The following is an 18,992-nucleotide window of genomic DNA, read 5'->3' on the forward strand; positions in this document are numbered from 1 at the left end:
AACTAATTGTGATATAGCCGATATAGACAGGTAATTGTGATATAGCCGATATAGACAATTAATTGTGATATAGCCGATATAGACAGTTAATTGTGATATAACCGATATAGACAGGTAATTGTGATATAACCGATATAGACAGTTAATTGTGATATAGCCGATATAGACAGGTAATTGTGATATAGCCGATATAGACAGCTAATTGTGATATAGCCGATATAGACAGTTAATTGTGATATAACCGATATGGACAGTTAATTGTGATATAGCCGATATAGACAGGTAATTGTGATATAGCCGATATAGACAGTTAATTGTGATATAGCCGATATAGACAGTTAATTGTGATATAACCGATATAGACAGTTAATTGTGATATAGCCGATATAGACAGGTAATTGTGATATAGCCGATATAGACAGTTAATTGTGATATAGCCGATATAGACAGTTATCTGTGATATAGCCGATATAGGCAGGTAATTGTGATATAGCCGATATAGACAGTTAATTGTGATATAGCCGATTTATACAGTTTATTGTGATATAGCCGATATAGACAGTTAATTGTGACATAGCCGATATACACAGTTAATTGTGATATAGCCGATATACACAGTTTATTGTGATATAGCCGATATATACAGTTAATTGTGATATAGCCGATATAGGCAGGTAATTGTGATATAGCCGATATAGACAGTTAATTGTGATATAGCCGGTATAGACAGTTAATTGTGATATAGCCGATATAGACAGTTAATTGTGATATAGCCGATATAGACAGTTAATTGTGATATAGCCGATATAGACAGTTAATTGTGATATAGCCGATATAGACAGGTAATTGTGATATAGCCGATATAGACAGTAAAACTGTTAATTATATAGCCGATATAGACAGTTAATTGTGATGCAGCCGATATAGACAGTTAATTGTGACATAGCCGATATAGACAGTTAATTGTGATATAGCCGATATAGACAGTTAATTGTGATATAGCCGATATAGACAGTTAATTGTGATATAGCCGATATAGACAGGTTATTGTGATATAGCCGATATAGACAGTTAATTGTGATATAGCCGATATAGACAGTTAATTGTGATATAGCCGGTATAGACAGGTAATTGTGATATAGCCGATATAGACAGGTAATTGTGATATAGCCGATATAGACAGTTAATTGTGATATAGCCGATATAGACAGTTAATTGTGATATAGCCGATATAGACAGATAATTGTGACATAGCCGATATAGACAGCTAATTAATTGTGATATAGCCGATATAGACAGCTAATTAATTGTGATATAGCCGATATAGACAGTTAATTGTGATATAGCCGATATAGACAGTTAATTGTGATATAGCCGATATAGACAGTTAATTGTGATATAGCCGATATAGACAGTTAATTGTGATATAGCCGATATAGACAGGTAATTGTGATATAGCCGATATAGACAGGTAATTGTGATATAGCCGATATAGACAGGTTATTGTGATATAGCCGATATTGACAGTTAATTATGATATAGCCGATATGGACAGTTAATTGTGATATAGCCGATATGGACGGGAATATAAGATATCGCCATATAGATATGTACAGTAGTGTAATATTGCCCCAGTCCCATTGTATTTCGAAACGCTACGAGGCGATGCAGCCAATATGGCGGCGAATTCGGTGACACCTGGGTAATAGCTACTTCCGGTCGTGCGTGATGTTTGGTAAGAGATATATACGTCTCTGGTCGAGGGTACACTGTATAAAGAATTCATTTATCGCCGATATAGACAAGTAAATTGGTTTAAAAGATAATTATGTTACCAAATAGAAACACCGATGCTACTATTTACTGGAAGTTAAACTCGATTTAGACACCAGTAGTTAAAGAATTCGACATGGTTGAGACTATTATGATATATTATTGGTCGGGGTATGATTGTGCTTATATAGATGGTATCACTATTCATTTTGATTTCAGATACATGGACTTCATCAGTGTGATGACCTATGACCTCCATGGAGGCTGGGAGACTAAGACCGGTCATAACAGTCCATTGTTTAGGGGGCGGTGGGAGAGAGGAAACGAAGCTAATCTAAATTTGGTGAGTTACGTAGTAGTTTTGTAAAGTAATTGATAAACAAAACTTGATGGCACGTTTTGTACAACTGACTCAACATCACATTGTGTGATACCAGACCCAATAACAGTTGTGATACCAGACCCAATAAAACATTGTGATACAAGACCCAATAACACGTTGTGTGATACCAGACCCAATAACACGTGGTGTGATACCAGACCCAATAACACATTGTGATACCAGACCCAATAACACGTGGTGTGATACCAGACCCAATAACACGTTGTGATACCAGACCCAATGACACATTGTGATACCAGACCCAATGACACGTTGTGTGATACCAGACCCAATAACACGTTGTGTGATACCAGACCCAATAACACATTGTGATACCAGACCCAATAACACGTGGTGTGATACCAGACCCAATAACACGTTGTGTGATACCAGACCCAATAACACGTGGTGTGATACCAGACCCAATAACACGTTGTGATACCAGACCCAATGACACGTTGTGTGATACCAGACCCAATAACACGTTGTGTGATACCAGACCCAATAACACATTGTGATACCAGACCCAATAACACGTGGTGTGATACCATACCCAATAACAGTTGTGATACCAGACCCAATAACACGTGGTGTGATACCAGACCCAATAACACATTGTGTGATACCAGACCCAATAGCACGTGGTGTGATACCAGACCCAACAACACGTGGTGTGATACCAGACCCAATAACACGTCGTGATACCAGACCCAACAACACGTTGTGATACCAGACCTAATAACACGTGGTGTGATACCAGACCCAATAGCACGTGGTGTGATACCAGACCCAATAACAGTTGTGATACCAGACCCAATAACACGTTGTGTGATACCAGACCCAATAACACGTTGTGTGATACCAGACCTAATAACACGTTTTGTGATACCAGACCCAATAACAGTTGTGATACCAGACCCAATAACACGTTGTGTGATACCAGACCCAATAACACGTGGTGTGATACCAGACCCAATAACACATTGTGATACCAGACCCAATAACACGTGGTGTGATACTAGACCCAATAACACGTGGCATGATACCAGACCTAATAATACGTTGTGTGATACCAGACCCAATAACACGTGGTGTGATACCAGACCCAATAACACGTGGCATGATACCAGACCTAATAACACGTTGGGTGATACCAGACCAAATAACACGTTGTGTGATACCAGACCCAATAACACGTTGTGGGATACCAGACCCAATAACACGTTGTGATACCAGACCCAATAACACGTGGCATGATACCAGACCTAATAACACGTTGGGTGATACGAGACCTAATAACACGTTGGGTGATACCAGACCAAATAACACGTGGTGTGATACAAGACCCAATAATACGTGGTGTGATACCAGACCCAATAACACGTGGTGTGATACCAGACCAAATCACACGTTGTGTGATACCAGACCCAATAACACGTGGTGTGATACCAGACCCAATAACACGTTGTGATACCAGACCCAGTAACACGTTGTGATACCAGACTCAATAACACGTCGTGATACCAGACCCAGTAACACGTTGTGATACCAGACTCAATAACACGTCGTGATACCAGACCCAATAACAGTTGTGTGATACCAGACTCAATAACACGATGTGTGATACCAGACCCAATAACACGTTGTGATACCAGACCCAATAACACATTGTGTGATACCAGACCCAATAACACGTTGTGTGATACCAGACCCAATAACACGATGTGTGATACCAGACTCAATAACACGTTGTGATACCAGACCCAATAACACATTGTGTGATACCAGACCCAATAACACGTTGTGTGATACCAGACTCAATAACACGTTGTGATACCAGACCCAATAACACATTGTGTGATACCAGACTCAATAACACGATGTGTGATACCAGACTCAATAACACGTTGTGATACCAGACCCAATAACACATTGTGTGATACCAGACCCAATAACACGTTGTGATACAAGACCCAATAACACGTTGTGTGATACCAGACCCAATAACACGTTGTGTGATACCAGACTCAATAACACGTTGTGTGATACCAGACCCAATAACACGTTGTGATACAAGACCCAATAACACGTTGTGATACAAGACCCAATAACACGTTGTGTGATACTAGACCCAATAACACGTTGTGATACAAGACCCAATAACACGTTGTGTGATACCAGACCCAATAACACGTTGTGTGATACCAGACCCAATAACACGTTGTGTGATACCAGACTCAATAACACGTGGTGTGATACCAGACCCAATAACACGATGTGATACCAGACCCAATAACACATTGTGATACCAGACCCAACATCACATTGTGTGATACCAGACTCAATTACACGTCGTGATACCAGACCCAATAACACGATGTGATACCAGACCCAATAACACGTTGTGTGATACCAGACCTAATAACACGTTGGGTGTACCAGACCAAATAACACGTTGTGTGATACCAGACCCAATAACACGTTGTGGGATACCAGACCCAATAACGCGTCGTAATACCAGACCCAATAACACGTTGTGATACCAGACCCAATAACACGTGGCATGATACCAGACCTAATAACACGTTGGGTGATACGAGACCTAATAACACGTTGGGTGATACCAGACCAAATAACACGTGGTGTGATACAAGACCCAATAATACGTGGTGTGATACCAGACCCAATAACACGTGGTGTGATACCAGACCAAATCACACGTTGTGTGATACCAGACCCAATAACACGTGGTGTGATACCAGACCCAATAACACGTTGTGATACCAGACCCAATAACACGTTGTGTGATACCAGACCCAATAACACGTTGTGTGATACCAGACTCAATTACACGTCGTGATACCAGACCCAATAACACGTGGTGTGATACCAGACCCAATAACACGTGGTGTGATACCAGACCCAATAACACGTCGTGATACCAGACCCAATAACACGTGGTGTGATACCAGACCCAATAACACGTCGTGATACCAGACCCAATAACACGATGTGATACCAGACCCAATAACACGTTGTGTGATACCAGACTCAGTACAACGTGGTGTGATACCAGACCCAATAACACGTCGTGATACCAGACCCAATAACACGTGGTGTGATACCAGACCCAATAACACGATGTGATACCAGACCCAATAACACGTTGTGATACCAGACTCAATAACACGTTGTGTGATACCAGACCTAATAACACGTTGTGTGATACCAGACCCAATAACACGTGGTGTGATACCAGACCCAGTACAACGTGGTGTGATACCATACCCAATAACACGTTGTGATACCAGACCCAATAACACATTGTGATACCAGACCTAATAACAGTTGTGATACCAGACTCAATAACACATTGTGATACCAGACCTAATAACAGTTGTGATACCAGACTCAACAACACATTGTGTGATACCAGACTCAATAACACATTGTGTGATACCAGACCCAAAAACAGTTGCGTGATGCCAGACTAAATAACACGTTGTGTGAATGTGTAATAAACCGTTCAATAACAGGTTATACAAAGCTAATTGTGTTTTACAGGCTTGGGCAGCCAGCTACTGGTTTACGGAGGGAGTACCAAAACACAAACTGAATATTGGACTGGCTGTTTATGGCCGTTCCTTTACCCTCACCGACCCCTCGCAGTATGGAGTAGGGGCCGCTGCAAAGAAAGGAAAGGGAGGCAAGTTTACGCGCGAAGACGGCTTCCTGTCCTATTACGAGGTATGGCTAGGGATGGCTAACATTTTATTGTTAGGTAACACGGTTGATGTTTGTTGTCACTCGATTTTTATCTCGTCATCATTTTTTCAATGTTTGTTAAAATTAACGAACATCAACGTTATGAAATCTGATCAGCTTTAGTTTAAGTAGGGTTTTCATCGACTAGAGATTGCTGAATACAATATTTATAGTATAGAATTGACTTATCCTCAGATTTGTGAGAAGAGGAAGAAGTCTGGCGTGAAGACATACTTAATCGAAGACCAGAAAGTACCGTACATTGTAGATGGTGATCAGTGGATTGGTTATGATGATCCGGACAGCCTTAGAGCCAAGGTAGGTATATGTGGATTGGTTATGATGATCCGGACAACCTGGGGATCAAGGTATGTACATGTGGATTGGTTATGATGATTCAGACAACCTGTGGATAAAGGTATGTATATGTGGATTGGTTTGGTGATCCGGAACAACCTTGGAATTAAGGTATGTATATGTGGATTGGTTATGATGATTCAGACAACCTGTGGATAAAGGTATGTATATGTGGATTGGTTTTGATGATTCGGACAACCTGATGATCAAGGTATGTATATGTGGATTGGTTATGATGATTCAGACAACCTGGGGATCAAGGTATGTATAAGTGGATTGGTTATGATGATTCAGACAACCTGTGGATAAAGGTATGTATATGTGGATTGGTTTTGGTGATCCGGACAACCTTGGAATTAAGGTATGTATAAGTGGATTGGTTTTGATGATTCGGACAACCTGATGATCAAGGTATGTATATGTGGATTGGTTATGATGATCTGGACAACCTGAGGATCAAGGTACATATGTACATGTGGATTGGTTATGATGATCCGGACAACCTTGGAATTAAGGTATGTATAAGTGGATTGGTTATGATGATCCGGACAACCTGTGGATCAAGGTATGTATATGTGGATTGGTTATGATGATTTGGACAACCTGAGGATCAAGGTACATATGTACATGTGGATTGGTTATGATGATCCGGACAACCTGGGGATCAAGGTATGTATATGTGGATTGGTTATGATGATTCGGACAACCTGGGGATCAAGGTATGTATATGTGGATTGGTAATGATGATTCGGACAACCTGGGGATCAAGGTATGTATATGTGGATTGGTTATGATGATTCGGACAATCTGGGGTCAAGGTATGTATATGAGGATTGGTTATGATGATTCGGACAACCTGGGGATCAAGGTATGTATATGAGGATTGGTTATGATGATTCGGACAACCTGAGGATCAAGGTATGTATATGTGGATTGGTTATGATGATTCGGACAACCTGGGGATCAAGGTATGTACATGTGGATTAGTTATGATGATTCGGACAACCTGAGGATCAAGGTAGGTACATGTGGATTAGGTGCGAGGTTTCGGACAGCCTTAGAGCCAAGGTATGTACACGCTGAATGGGTATGATGACCCGGAAATCTTCACTGTCAATGATTAGGTCCTAGTTGTGGATTTGCTGCTCGGTTGTCGATGCAAGTGTGGTAGGTTATAAGTTTCAGGCGCGAACAAGGAAAATGAACTCTAACGGAGGCTTACTTAATAGCATTAACATGTATAATGTAAACAACCGGTGTCAATCAGGGTGGCATTACGGAACGTAACATTACGTAAGTCTCAAATCTCAGTATTTGCTGAATATGTATAATTCATATATACTAAAATTGAAAGTATTACACATGATAAGCTGACATTTTCTATAAAATGTCATAATAAATATCTTGTACGTTAATACAAACTATATAAATCGGTTATAGTAGATCTAGCCTTCACATACCGGGAGTGTGCTTCACTTCATGTCATTGAGTCTTAAGAAATATTGTATCGCTGGCGTTGTCATTCAGGTCAACTTTATAAAGAAAAGTGGATTTGGCGGAGTGATGATCTGGTCATTGGATTTGGACGACTTCAACGGACAGTGTACGGGACAGAAGTACCCCCTCATTGTTGCTATCAACAAGGCCCTAGGGGTCAAACTACAGCCCAAAGTACAAAGGTATGTTCCCTGTCAATAAGCCCAAGGGGGCTCAATACCAAAGTGACCACCTAGAGTCTAAGGGAGGAAACTTCTCAATAATCCATCGTGGTAGGATACCAAAGTGACCAGCTAGAGTCTAAGGGAGGTAACCTCTCAATAATCCATCGTGGTAGGGTACAAAGTGACCACCTAGAGTCTAAGGGAGGTAACCTCTCAATAATCCATCGTGATATGATACCAGAGTGACCACCTAGAGTCTAAGGGAGGTAACCTCTCAATAATCCATCGTGGTAGGATACCAGAGTGACCACCTAGAGTCTAAGGGAGGTAACCTCTCAATAATCCATCGTGGTAGGATACCAGAGTGACCACCTAGAGTCTCAGGGAGGTAACCTCTCAATAATCCATCGTGGTAGGATACCAGAGTGACCACCTAGAGTCTAAGGGAGGTAACCTCCCAATAATCCATCGTGGTAGGATACCAAAGTGACCACCTAAAGTCTAAGGGAGGTAACAACTCAATAATCCATCGTGGTAGGATACCAGTGTGCCTATCCAGAGTCTGAGGGAGATTACAACTCAATAAAGCCATTGTGGAATAATAGGGTGATAATTCCAAATCTAAGGGAGATAACCTATCAACATACCTGTGTTTCTTTGGTAAACTGAAGATCGTACGTTTGCTTTAATGTTGGTATTTGTATATACAGACAGAAGCTGATCCACACACAGACAGCCACCAACGCCAGAGCCCAGACCAGTGTAATTAGGCCGCCAGACATTCCGAAATCAAGTGAGTTACGTCCCCTTCTATACTGTAAAACACATAACAACCATTGTCAGGACATATATTGCCAAAGTTCTATAGAATCATTAGTTTCCCCTTCTAACTGGAACATGAAAGATCTAGATCTATCTTTTTCTTGTCCCCAGATGACTTCAATTTATACTATTTTGAATCCAAACAATCGTGTCAATATGTTCTACCTTAAATAGAAATTACAATTGTCCGAGTACCGAAATAATTAATCAATACACTCTATGATGATAAGGAACATAATCCATGTTACAACTCCAGGTAGATATATATTCGGTCTTCCGACTGTTTGGCAGTATAAAGGAATAAATTGTTTCTGTTACTACAGAAAACATCCGAACCAACAAACCCATAAGTTCTATATGTGATGGCGTACCAGACGGTTCTTTCCTTCCTCATGAAAACACGTGCAAGAAGTTTTTTCGGTGTCTTGGTGGAGTGAAACTCGAGTTAAGTTGTTATGGAGAACTGGAATTCAACAGAGTGATTAGTAGGTGTGATTGGCCGCAGGAGGCAAACTGTTCGATAAAGAAAAAAAGTTCCAAACCTAAAACACCAGTGAAAAAGAAAGTCCCTACAAACACCAATATGGTCGTACCAACCAAACAAAAGAATATCTGGGATCAACCGACTCAGACTGACTTTCCTCCCGCTCCACCTACCGACCTACGTCAGATGCAAAGTGTTCAGGAACTGGAACGCCAGCTAGCACAACCTTTAATCTCTATGGAGCCTCTGGTGGCACAACCTGTAAACAGCCTGGAGCCCCAGGTAGCACAGTCTGTACGCACTCTAGAGCCCCAGGTGGCACAGTCTGTACACACTCTACAACCCCAGCAACAAGTGACAAATTTGTGGGACACGTCCCCAAACCAGCCGCAGTGGAATCCTCCCCAGTCGACAGGTTCGAGCTCCTGGGATATTGCCAATAGAGCAATGGTCCAGGAAATGACTCCCACGCCCAGTGTTGCACAACCGGGCTTATTTCAGGAAACAGGAGCGCCGAACCCTCCACCAGATATGCTTAGCGCCGGACAGGGACAGGGACAGGCGCCACTGGACACAAATGTGTCCCCAGTCACAGCCATGGAGTTGGCGCAACTTTTTGAAGGAGCAACACAGTTATTAAACAGTAAGTTGTTTCTAATAAATAGCTCGCTTGTGCTATTGTTCATTAATATGTATGTGGCATAAAGTAAAGTTTTTTTGTATCTTTGCATGGTATATTTATATATACATTCCCTATGTCTACGGGGAAATTTCTCTATCCGATGTTTTTTTTTTTTTAATTTCAATTTTTCCATATATTTACACTTTAGTGAGTTCTTGTGTGTAATTGCGTACAATTACTGTAACAAGCATTCAGGATTAAAAGATATTTCTAAAAATGTTGTTAGACCTATAAATTGTATTTCTATGAAATAAGGTTAACCCTCTTAAGCGTGAACCACTTGTAGTTTTCGTAGACATTACGTAAGTCTGCGTGGGAAAACTTTAAGCAGAATCTATTTCAATTTATAAAATGTATATCAACAAAATACATGTACATGTATTTTCAGTCGTTTTTATTATATAGTCTCTAGTATAGATATATCTATCTTTATCGTCAGAGTAATATATTCAAGTCTTTGAGCTTTCTTATATTAAAGTTTCAAAATCATGTTTGATGGCATGCTCAGCCTAACAACTAAATAAAATTAATGGATTTATTTAAAATGGGGATATGAAAATGTCAGAACGCCATACACCAGACACTTAACACACGGGCTAGTTGACTACCGAATGCCTTTCATTTCCCCGATGTTCTGTCAGAAGTAATTTTCTATCTGTAATATCTATCAACCAATTTATAAATCAAACCGCACAAATATCACTATCTACCCAGAGTTGTCGTACCTTACAACCACTTACACCTCTGTCTACTACTAAACGCCAGGAATCTTAGTTAAAACTTCCTGTACTGCATACCATTTACAGGTCTGTAGCATGCTGTTGTAAGATCATGTTCAACCTAAACCTGGAACGGTTCTATCTGAATATCTACATACACCACATCAACAACCCTACATCGTTACCACATCCTGTATGAAAGATGGACACTAAATATTATACATATAGTATTATTAACGAGATTGCAAGGAATTTTGAACCAGATCTGTCTTAAACATATATAGATATCAGTGTGTGGTGGTCACGACTCAGGACGAGCTCTATGTCGATGTTTAAAATAGCTTATGTTCAAATGCTACGCCGCCATTTTGTACTGTTTGACAAAAAGCAAACTATATTGCAGACTACTTTTTAGCCATTGTCAGTAATTAAGTGGGTGAAAGAAACACTCTGGGTAGCCGTGAGATGGTACAGATATAATTCGTGTGTGGACGATGTATTCGTGTGTTCTGCGATCTTTCGTCTGTATTATTCATTCCTGGGAAGATAGCACTTTCCTATGACCAAATCATGACATTTAGGAGAATATTACAGACATTCAACTTGCGTCTAAATGTAGAAAAAATACCAAATGAGATCTATTTTAGTTTGTATCATCGAATATTGAAATTAATTCACGCGAATCCCCATCTCGCTATCTCGTTACTAGTATACGAAGCTACTTGGCATTGACCTTATCTTGAAAAAGCCATATTTAGATTTTGGATTGGTTTCCGCTAATTCTTACAATATATTACAATTCAACAAGATGTAAAATAACCATTAAGTTTTACCCAGATACCGTTATCTTAATGATGCCACAGAAGGATCAGAATAATAACGCCAAATTAAACATGAGACCGGTTCTATAGTACTTGACTGCATTTACAGAACCTTGGATTAAACTGAAGCTCAGGGTAGATGCCGTCGGGATGTGCGTCAAGTACATAATAATGTAGTTGTGTACCATGCTGTTCATTACAATTAAACACACTGGCCAGTCATAACAACAATCACCGCCAACTTATCTCCGTTGGTAAATCATTTGTACAAAAATTAAAAAATCATACATGAAATAAAAGTTCTTTCCTTTCATCAGGTATAGGCACCAGTCGCAGAATTTCGATAAAAGTCTGTACGGAAACAATTTGTGAGAACAGAGTGTAAGTCATGTTGATGGTGACAGCCGCCATGTTGTATCAGTTGTCACCACGTGATCTTTGCCATGTTGGTGTTTGCTGCGCTGCTTCTACTAATATCGTGTAACAACCGACAGGTCACATGATCACCTGCTTGACCGCTGCGTTCTGTGTGAATGTCACATGATCACATGTTTATACTGGTGTGCTGTATGTTACTAGCGTCATGTGATTACCGCTTGCTTTTATTTTATATCATACAATCCACGGTGTTTTTTGCGATCCCTGCGTTGCTTGTACTGCTTATCAATTAACGCACCCATATATATAATATTACACGAACACATACTAGTAGGTTACCAGATATATATATAGCACCTCACCTTTTGGTGTTATACAGGCCAGTCCTATTTTTCTCCAATCTCTTTTCTCGCCGCAACCACTCCAAAAAGTTCCTCTCTTTGACGGACACACACACCTTCACACCCCAATCGACACTAAATCTCGTCTCCCTGACAGACACACACCTCTTCTTCTCTTCTTCTAGGCTCAAAGACCCCCCCCCCCCCCCCCCCCCCCAAAAAAAAAACAACAACAAAAAAACAAAACAAAACTCCTCCCACTGGCGAATACACACCTTTATGTCGCCCCGATCGGCCCTAAATCTTCTCTCCCTGACGGACACAATCCTGTTCTTCTCGACCGACTCGACCCCAAATCAATCTCCTCTTCCTGACGGACACACACTTTCACACCCCAATTGACCCCAAATCTCCTCTCACTGACGGACACACACCTTCACACCCCAATCAGCCCCAAATCTCCTCTCACTGACGGACAAATACCCCTTCTTCACATCCCAATCGATCCCAAATCTCTTATCCTTGACGGTCACATACCCACCTCACTTCAATCCCCTTTAGTTTCTTTTTGTGACCACTCGACTAACACTTCAAGTTTGTAAATCCAACGAGAATCGTTTCTAACGTCTGTGGAGTAATTAAGTATATATCGAAACTATCTCGGTCTTTAAATGACAAATTCAACTATGCTTGTAGAAATTATGTATAATTCCATATGATATTCTAAAAATGATTAGATAATCCAGTATCATATTACAGACAACATCATTTGAAACAATATGTTTCTTTTTTGTTAGATTTTGGAGGAACTAGGACAAGAGATTTTTGTCGGAGCAGAGTGGATGGCATCTACAAAGACCCGCATTCGTGTGAGAGGTTTATCGAGTGTTCGCACGGTATCACGTATCGCACGAGTTGTGGGCCCGGCCGTGCGTTCCATCCGCAGTTCCTCATCTGTGACTATTCCTTTAACGTGGAGGGATGTGCTTAGAGGCCCATACCGCTTACAACAATGCTAAAATAATGTCTCATTTGTTATATACAGGCTCATCTTAAAGCTGTCATGTGCACGTTTCCGAGAATAACCTTGTTTTCATACTATATTTCAACATCTTTAGCTACAACTGTCAAACACAAAGATATGACATCGCCACTGGGCAGCTGCTACATTATTTTGGTCTTATATTGACGTGGTTTTTTTTTCATTTTCATTTATATATTTTTTTTCATTTGGTCGGAATTCCAAGATATACACAATCATTAATCAGTGATCGGATTTAAAAACTAGTATAGTCCGGCTATAACGACCTGCCGCTGTCGCGTGAACCTTGGCGCGAAATCATTCTTACGGGCGATGACCTCTTCAGTTAGGACATACACGTGCGTCCCTATGTTCAGCAGTAATATTGAGGACACGAACAAAAGTATATATTTCACTTGTTATGATAAGCTTTTATATCATTTTTTATGTGTACTCAATGAATACCATATCAGTGTGAGGCATCATTAAAGATGTACAATGAATTGTATCTGTATAAAGAAATACCTCCTCTCATTACAAAATAAACGATATCCTGACTAATTTGTACAGATCTGTATCAATTTTACATGCTAAAGAAATAAAGATGTTTGGTGGAACGGACACGGGTATATTTGAATATCGACTAGCCTGTGATCCGTCATTCTTGGACCCCATCGGCTATTAAGCTTTTGCTATCATCTGTGGACTGACATAATTACACGAAGGGAAGTAACTCTGATAGATAAGAATACTGATCAGTTTGGTGAATGGTGTCAGTATGGTGACTGGGGTCAGTATGATTACTGGGGTCAGTATGGTGAATGGTGTCAGTATGGTGACTGGGGTCAGTATGGTGATCAGTATGGTGACTGGGATCAGTATGGTGATCAGTATGGTGACCGGAGTCAGTATGGTGATCAGTATGGTGATCAGTATGGTGACTGGGGTCAGTATGGTAACTGGGGTCAGTATGGTGATCAGTATGGTGACTGGGGTCAGTATGGTGACTGGGATCAGTATGGTGATCAGTATGGTGATCAGTATGGTGACTGGGGTCAGTATGGTAACTGGGGTCAGTATGGTGATCAGTATGGTGACTGGGGTCAGTATGGTGATCAGTATGGTGATCAGTATGGTGACTGGGGTCAGTATGGTGATCAGTATGGTGACTGGGGTCAGTATGGTGATCAGTATGGTGACTGGGGTCAGTATGGTGACTGGGATCAGTATGGTGATCAGTATGGTGATCAGTATGATGACTGGGGTCAGTATGGTGACTGGGATCAGTATGGTGACTGGGATCTGTATGGTGTCTGGGATCAGTATGGTGATCAGTATGGTGACCGGAGTCAGTATGGTAACTGGGGTCAGTATGGTGATCAGTATGGTGATCAGTATGGTGATCAGTATGGTGATCAGTATGGTGACTGGAGTCAGTATGGTGACCGGAGTTAGTATGGTGACTGGGGTCAGTATGGTGATCAGTATGGTAACTGGGGTCAGTATGGTGATCAGTATGGTATCAGTATGGTGATCAGTATGGTGACTGGGATCAGTATGGTAACTGGGGTCAGTATGGTGACTGGGATCAGTATGGTGATCAGTATGGTGACTGGGATCAGTATGATCAGTATGGTGACTGGGTTCAGTATGGTGATCAGTATGGTGGTCAGTATGGTGACTGGGGTCAGTATGGTGATCAGTGTGGTGAATGGAGTCGGTAGGATATAGATCATTTCGTTCTGACTATAGAAGTCCTTTACAGGCTATAAGAAATGACCGTAATGTTACCGTTCGCTCACTGGGTATTTGATTGCGAACATTAACAAAAAGACAACATATCACACACTTGGGCCATATTTAACTGACTTCATGCGCTTTGAGCGCATCCGACGCGTTAATTTAGTCAGTATCAAACAACATTAGATTTGTGTCTATTTTCGCACGCCTACACATATTGAGACCAAGGTTGAAGTTTTATTGATAAAGCCAGATAAGGTCCGTGTGACCACACCTCCTTAACACAGTTGTATGTCATTCTATCAAGATCTCGCGGTCATCGCCGGTAGCACAGTAACACGTCACCAATAGACAGTGGTCGCTTTGATATCACTTTTAATTTTAACCGTTGCACCATCAAAGCCTTAAATAGTAAAACAATGTATTATGTGAAATAAAAAGAAACAAAAATATATAATTAAAATGTTTGTTATCTTTAAGAAATAGTTACCACACACTCGATATGACAATGACAAGAAGATATAGCATTCGACAAGACAATGACGATATGATATAACATTCTATATGACAATGACGACAAGATATAATACTCGATATGACAATGACGGCAAGATATAACATTCGATATGACAATGACGATATCATATGACAATGACGACAAGATATATCATCTTTGAAGTGAATTTTATATTTCCGAATTAGTATGACTAGAGTGCATAGCTGGCATAATCTGTCAATTTGTTGCAAGTCATTTCGTCCTACAAAGCATATAGCTATAATATACATGCTGTGCCGAAATGGTCTGCTTCAGATGCATGCTGTGACGAAATGTTTTGCTTCGATGACATCGAAAAATTGACAATTCCCCCGTGAAATACACACATCTCAAAGGTTATCAGAACGTGACCCCTTATGAGATGTTGTTAGATGTTCATGTAACGTAGTGAGAATGACCATCTTGATTTTAATTAGATTGCTCTGTAACCAGTTTAATTGTGCGGTCGATGTCGTTGTAGTTGTGACGATATGCAGACATGTAACCTACTTTAGTATGTAATTCTGGTTACATGTATACCTGACCGTATATGAAAAATTTATCACTTACGACATACAAAGACACGAGACGAAAAGATGAAATATCAATACTAGTATACCATTCCCGGTAACGAGTATCTACGAGTCTGAATATCTTACAGGAACTTACTAGTAATAAACATTTTATAAACCTATCATATGTCAGTATTACAAGTTTATCAGACATTAAAAACTTACATCATCCGACATATAACCAGTTTGACTCATGAGGCTATTACAACAGAAATCGTAGTGGTTTATTGTTCCACATATCGTGTTATTATTAGTACATGTATATGTGTCTTGTCACGTGTGTAATGACGTCTTTAGATTCAGATCTACATCAATATTTATCGTGTTATTATCACTATAATTAGTGTCTTGTCACATTTCATTTCAAAACCAAAATCAAACATTTGAATTAATTTACATACAATATTTAATAATAAAGATGGAATCTAGATATAAAAAATGGATTGGACAACAGGCTAAGCCTACAGGTCCTTTCCGTACTTCTATAAATATTATAAATAATCTTAATGATATAGTTGTATTTCTAATACATGTATAGATATATAAATATTATTTTATATGTATATATGTTTATTATAAGTTAATGGAGGAAAAGAAAAATCATGATTGAGAGGAAAGTTTGACTCTACAATAGAGAAGATAATGTAATGAAGAGAAAGTATAACAGAGAAGAGAAAATGTCAATAATACAAACATAGAAAATGAAAAATAGATATAATAGTAAATAATAGAGATGGTGAAAAAAAGTGTAATAGGTAGTTTATCTTGCTGTTCTGGAAGGCTTATCTTCAAAATTACATTGATATTATCATAGAAAGAAAAAATCACGTGTTGTTCAATCCCTATTACATATAACGAATGTGCAAAATATATTCCTAAATCAATAAAAAATAGACAGGGTCTCTCCCCATTTATATTTTGTATTACGGATTTAGTCCGTTCTGTAATAAATAAAGCTATGTAATAGATAAAATGTTAATTGTAAGTGATTGTCCGTTCTGTAGTGAATAGATGTATATAACGTTGAAAGCTTTGTTTTAACTTTTCGAACCAATAGATAAAATGTTAATTGTTTCTGTAATTAATAAAACTATATAAAGTTGAAAACTTTGTTTTAACCTTTCGAACCAAGCCAAATAAGCCGTGGTTTGATAGGAAATGCAAAATATTGTATAATGAGTATAAAAATTCATTGCATTCGTTTAATAATTGTAGATCCCCTGGCAACAGAGAAATATTAGTTCGTCAAAAGAAAAAGTATAAGGTTTACGAATCAAAGGTAAAACGTAATTATCTCCAAATGGAAGGAGATATGTGAAACATATTAAAGACAAATGACCCCAAATCGTTTTATAAGCATTTTTCAAAAAGGAAGAGTCGAAATGTAGGAAATTTATGCCTGGACTAGTTTTATGATTATTTTAAAGGTATCGCTAATAATACGGTTGAGGGTTCTGAAGTAAATTTGGATCAAATAAGAGATTATGAGTGCCTATATCCTGAACTTGACAATGCTTTTAGCCTTGAAGAATTATTAGCTGCAATTAAGGGGTTGTCTAGAGGTAAGTCTCCAGGGCTAGACGGGATCCTTAATGAATATTTCATTGAGTACAGTGATGTTTTTGCACCAGTTCTATTGAAACTATTTAATACGATTTTACATGTTGGTTATTTTCCTAAAGCTTGATCTGAAGGAGTTATCATCCCTTTGCACAAGAAAGGAGATAAAAATGACGTTAATAATTATAGGGGCATCACTTTGATTAGTAATATAGCAAAACTATTTACATCACTTTTGAATAAGCGTCTGTTAGAGTGGAGTAAGAGTGAGGGCGTCATATCTGATGCTCAATTTGGGTTTAAACCAGGAAGTGGTACCAGAGACGCCATTTTTGTCCTTGATAGTTTAATTACTAAAACATTTCAGAGCAATAAAAGATTGTATTGTGTATTCGTTGATTACAGAAAAGCGTTTGATAGTATATCTCATAGTAATTTATGGCTAAAGCTTTGGAAATCTGGGGTGAGAGGACGTTTGTTAAATGATAATTAGATATGTATATAATAGTATCAAATCTTGTGTAAAATTACATGGCGAGATATCTCCTATGTATTACCTAGAGGTCGGTTTATTACAAGGCGAATCTTTGTCGCCGATAATGTTTTCCCTGTTTGTAAACGATATGGAATCAGAACTTATTGAATCTAATTGTCAAAGTTATCAAATACAGATGCTTAACCTTTTCTTGATCATGTACGCAGACGATACTGTTTTGTTCTCTGAAGATATTGATGACCTTCAAAATATGCTTGACTTCTTGAAACGATATTCTGATCGATGGAATTTGTCCGACAATGTAGATAAAACAAAGATTGTGGTATTTTGAAAAAATAAGCGTTTGTTTCCGAATGAACAATGGAAATATGATGGTAAAGTTATTGAAGTAGTAGACCAGTTTTGTTATTTGGGTTTAGTTTTTAATTACAATGGTAAGTTTACAATAGCACAAAATGATATTGCTATACAAGGCAGAAAATCATATTATCTTCTTAATCGTAAAATGAAAAAGTTGATATTCAATGAAAATACAAAACTGTCATTGTTTGTTACATACGTATCATGTATTTTGAATTACGCTTGTGAGGTGTGGGGCTATAACACTGCGCCACAGGTTGAAAAACTACACTTGATGGTTTTAAAGTCGATTTTGGGCGTTAAAAGATCTGTTAACAATTCTATGGTTTATTTTGAACTAGGACTAGAAAGATTTTTATTGTTAAATATTGGCTACAACTATTGAAGACTGAAAACTGTATATTGAGGGCTTGCTATAATGAATTATTTGAACTTAACATTAAAAAGCCTAATAGCAAAGTAAATTGGGTTCGTCATTTGAAAAATGACTTATGTTCACTTGGTTTTGGCGATGGATGGTATG

At 38.9% G+C, this 18,992-nt stretch overlaps 1 protein-coding gene across 2 annotated transcripts in view; it reads left to right on the top strand.

Moving 5' to 3' along the window:
- The window catches only part of LOC117326911 (chitotriosidase-1-like), a 31,892-nt gene extending 16,492 nt beyond the window's left edge, over positions 1-15,400 (top strand). Inside the window, exons 6-13 of one of the 2 annotated variants that reach the window (XM_033883724.1) lie at positions 1,993-2,116; positions 5,720-5,902; positions 6,116-6,238; positions 7,805-7,956; positions 8,649-8,731; positions 9,084-9,887; positions 11,784-11,847; positions 12,983-13,119. In XM_033883724.1, the coding sequence (XP_033739615.1) occupies positions 1,993-2,116; positions 5,720-5,902; positions 6,116-6,238; positions 7,805-7,956; positions 8,649-8,731; positions 9,084-9,887; positions 11,784-11,847; positions 12,983-12,998 (1,549 nt within the window). In that variant the 3' untranslated portion in view covers positions 12,999-13,119. Of the gene's footprint in view, positions 1-1,992; positions 2,117-5,719; positions 5,903-6,115; positions 6,239-7,804; positions 7,957-8,648; positions 8,732-9,083; positions 9,888-11,783; positions 11,848-12,982 lie in introns of both variants that reach the window. The other variant, XM_033883715.1, reaches the window with a different exon arrangement.
- The last annotated feature ends 3,592 nt before the right edge of the window (positions 15,401-18,992 follow it).

The sequence above is a fragment of the Pecten maximus genome, chromosome 1 (assembly GCF_902652985.1).
Source record: "Pecten maximus chromosome 1, xPecMax1.1, whole genome shotgun sequence".
NCBI lineage: Eukaryota > Metazoa > Mollusca > Bivalvia > Pectinida > Pectinidae > Pecten > Pecten maximus.